The 3,906-nt window shown below is 62.3% G+C and overlaps 1 protein-coding gene across 1 annotated transcript; it reads right to left on the bottom strand.

The window, feature by feature from the left end:
* Positions 1-1,308: 1,308 nt before the first annotated feature.
* GADD45G (growth arrest and DNA damage inducible gamma) lies at positions 1,309-2,870 on the bottom strand. Its single transcript, XM_026053420.1, has 4 exons — positions 2,790-2,870; positions 2,568-2,669; positions 2,249-2,462; positions 1,309-1,972 (listed from the first exon to the last, which is right to left on the bottom strand). The coding sequence occupies exons 1-4, from the start codon at positions 2,840-2,842 to the stop codon at positions 1,862-1,864; spliced, it is 480 nt and encodes a 159-aa protein (XP_025909205.1). The 5' UTR covers positions 2,843-2,870; the 3' UTR covers positions 1,309-1,861.
* Between the last annotated feature and the right edge of the window lie 1,036 nt (positions 2,871-3,906).

Below are 3,906 nucleotides of genomic sequence, written 5' to 3'. Positions count from 1 at the left end.
TGCATAAGGCAACTGCCTTGAAAAGAAAGAATAAATAAATCAGTTGCTGTTGGCTTAGAATCCAGCTCCCGGAGCAGCTTTTGCTGCAGCTCCTGGTGCCATTTTTTTTCTTTTTTCCTTCTCTGAGCATGATTTTCTCAAAACTCGGTGCATAGCCAGCAGGTGAGCACAGGGGCTGTGCAGAGAAGCGGGCTGCACAGCGAGCGCTTCACCACAAGCGCAAGAAGGAGCAGGCGCCAGCGGGAGCTCCGCGCACTGCTCCATGCGGGAACACGGCCGCATCGCAGAGCAGGAGGGAGCGCACCCCAGCACGGCAGCGCCAGTCCCGAGGGGGCAGCTTCCCTTCTGAGGAGCCGCTTCCCAGCCCGCGGGAGCTGGCATGAGGTGCAGGCCAGGAGCCGCTTCCTGGCCCACAGGAGCTGGCATGAGGTGCAGGCCAGGAGCCGCTTCCCGGCCCGCAGGAGCTGGGAAGAGGTGCCAGCCGCTTTGATGCTGCACGAGCAGCACCAGAGCACGCAGGAAGGGGGAACCCGCTCCCAGGGAGGGTGTTTCCCATTGCAGTGTAGGGCAAGATCCATCCACCCTTATTAACTTCCCCTGACAGGATCTCTGAGAAAAAAAAGGAAAAAAAAAGGGGGGGGGGGGGGCACATGATTCTTAAAGTGTTTTGAACTCATTTGAAGTTGTCCTGCAATTAAGTTCCTCAAAATTGCCTTCTGGAGTGACAGCTTCCATTGTCCCAGCATATGGCCATCAGAGAGCAGCTTGTGGCAGATGTGATGTTTATTCAGCACTAGCAAGCTTGAGATTTAACCATGTCACTCTAATCAAAGCAAACGCTCCATGTTTTTGACATCTTATGGTTGTGCAGACCCCCCTCCCACCCTTGTGGAGCTGTTTGTCAAGCGGGACCACAGCAGCTCCTACCACACGAGCCCTGTTTAGCAACTAATGATGTAATTTACTGGAGGCCTGTATTCCAGAAATCCATGTTTCTAACATGCATTGTGTTGCTCCTACAGACTACAAAGGCCACCCACTACAATGGTCGAGCTCATTAGGCATGCAGCTCCTGGGTCTTGCAAGCTGTTGCGATAAGCAGCTGTTGCAAGAGGGCAAAAGGTTGAATTATCAGCTTGGAAAGCAGAGCTCTTCATTCAGCCAGCCCAGCAGAGAAAGTAGTTCAGCAATAATTCCACTACTACGGGATACACTTTAGACTACAGCACATGAGTAAAACATCACAGGTATTTCAGTGACGTGTTTCCCCACCCAGTAAGCAAGACACTCCCAGAAATTAATTGTCAAAAATTTATTATGAAAGCTTCAATAGCAGCAATTTCAATAAAAATTATTGCATTATTAAATCAGTTCTGCAGAGTGGCCCAGAGGCCTGTTGAAGCTTATCTGCCTAAGAGTCTCTGTGTATTTGTCTCAGTGACCAGTCTTAAGTAGTCCATCAAATAAGGAAACTTCCTTTCTTCATGTTCTGTAGAGAGCACCAACAGTTCCTGGGCAGAACATCCTGCCCAGTCCTCCTGTAAAGTTTTGGCCCACTTCCCTCAACTTTCTCCGCCTTCCGAAACAGCTCCACTCGACCAGGAAACTTGCAGTACTTCTTTCAGTCCCATGGCACGTCAGCCCCTCGCTGCTGCAGCCGAGCAGGGCTCGCTGCTGGAGCGAGCTGGTCGTTTCCCTTCTCCTCCGTAAGAGCCCACTGTGTGCCAGTCTGAGCGACTTTAATCCAGTCTCTTGACCAGGCTAATCCATGGAATCAGCAGCTTGTTGCACACCTCGGTGAGCCAACACCACATGGAGAATGCAACAAAGGTTTCAGCCTCCCCAGCGCACCGGGTCACCGTCACTCAGGCAGGGCAATAGTTGGCACCCAGTCATTGACATTTCGGCTCTCTTCACAAAACAAGCTCAGCTTTTCCAGCGCGGGCTCCTTCCAGCCATCCTCATTCGGGTTCTGCCAGGGGAAACAAAGTTGCACTCTATAAGCACAGCTGAAGTCACCACAGCATTTTCAGATGCACAAGCAGCAAGTTATTTAACTGGCTTCTCCACCAGCAGGGCAATGCAGGAAGCAGAGGGGCTACCTGCGTGAGCAACAGGTATCCCAACAGGCACAGCGGGATGGCGCAGCTGGATGCCATCCCCATTCCCGCCTCGCCCCGGGGACCTGCCGGCCCGCAGGGTGCCGGCCGCCCGCCCGGGCCCGCAGCGCTGCCCGCGGCGCACGCACCGTGATGAGGATGCAGTGCAGGTCCCGCGGCTCGCCCGGCTCCTCGCCGGCCCCCACGATGGCCGCCAGCTTGGGCACGTCGCTCACGCGCACGATGTCGATGTCGTTCTCGCAGCAGAACGCCTGGATGAGGGTGAAGTGGATCTGCAGCGCAATGTCCCCCTCGTCCTCCTCGTCGGCGGCCAGCACGCAGAAGGCCACGTTGTCCGGGTCGCTGCGGGGAGGAAGGAGCAGGGCGTCAGCGCCGGCGGCCGCGGCGGCAGCGGGGCCCGCTCCCGGCTCCCTCGCGGAGCAGACACGGCTCCCCCCCGATACTCACACATTCATCAGCTTGGCCGACTCGTACACGCCGGCCGTGAGGCAGCCGCGCCGCTGCGCCGACACCAGCAGCTCGTGGAGGGCCTTGCCGGCGCCCTGCATCCTGCGAACGACACGGCGCCGAGTCAGCGCGGCACCGCAACCGCCCCCAACGGTCCCCAACGGTCCCCAACGGCCACCACCCGCCGCGCCCGCGCGCCGCTCGCGCCCGAGCCGCACTCACCGGTCGTGGCCCTCGGGCACAGGCTCCTGTCCGTGCACTTCCTCCAGAGTCATAACGGCGAGGGGCTCCCGCGCGGCCGCCGCAGCTCCCAGCTCCGCTCGCCACGCGCTCGCCGGGCGCTCTGAGGCGCCGCCGCCGCCGCCGCACCCTTTATAGGGCACGCACCCGGCGCCGCGGCGCCCCGTGCCCTCCCATTGGCCGGCGGGAAAGAGGGCGGGGCGCTGCGGCTCGTGCCGGGGCGGCGGGGCGGCGCGCGGGACAATAGGGCGGCGCGCGGGACAATGGGGCGGCGCGCGCCTTTGTTGTGGTGTTGCCGGGCAGGGAGCGCGCGGCCCGGGCGCCCCCCGCGGGGCGGCACGCGCGCCCCTCCCCCCCGCCCGCCGCGCGTGCCGGCCGCGGGGGAGGGGCCGGCGGGGCCCGCGGGACCGGCGGAGCCCGCGGAGAGCGGCCCCGCGCGGGCTCCCCGCAGCATCACCCCCCCGGGCACCCAGCCCCGCTCAGGACCCCCAGCTCCCCTGGAGACCCCGCGCTCTTCGCAGCACCCCCAGCGCCTTCACCCCCTCCAGCCCCTCGCAGGACACCCAGCACCCTCACCGGGCCCCAGCGCCTCAGGGGACACCCCAGCTCCCCTGGAGGCTCCTTCCCACTTCCAGCACCTCGCAGGGCGGCAGCTCCGCGCAGACACCCAGCCCCTCCAGGGGCTCCCACAGGCTACACCCAGGCTCCCTTCAGTGCCGACCGGGTGCCCCAGCTGCAGGGGATGCTGCCCAGAAGGAGCCAGGTCCTCTTGGCACCTACTGCGAGCTGGCGCCAGGCGCAAGGCTCCCCCGGTGCCAGGGCGGCCAAAAGAGCCCAGTGGTTGCGCTCCCACCAGCACCGCTCCTCATCCCGGTTGGGATGGAGCAGCCGTAGGGATGGGGCAGCCGTGCTGGGAGCCGGGCGCACGCGGCTGCTCCGGCCACGCGACGTGCCGGGGCCTGATGGTTGTCACTGCTGCCGCTGCCGCTGCTGCTGCCGCTGCTGCTGCTGCTACAGGGTGCATGAACCTGCACGGGACAAAATGCGGACCTGTTGCAGGGAAATGGGGGTCTGGATGAGCGCAGGACTGCACGACCTT

This window comes from Nothoprocta perdicaria, unplaced genomic scaffold (assembly GCF_003342845.1).
Source record: "Nothoprocta perdicaria isolate Ctin4 unplaced genomic scaffold, notPer1 scaffold_114, whole genome shotgun sequence".
NCBI classification, from domain to species: Eukaryota; Metazoa; Chordata; class Aves; order Tinamiformes; family Tinamidae; genus Nothoprocta; species Nothoprocta perdicaria.
The sequence above is the reverse complement of the archived record's forward strand: the minus strand, read 5'-3'. Positions and strand labels throughout refer to the sequence as shown.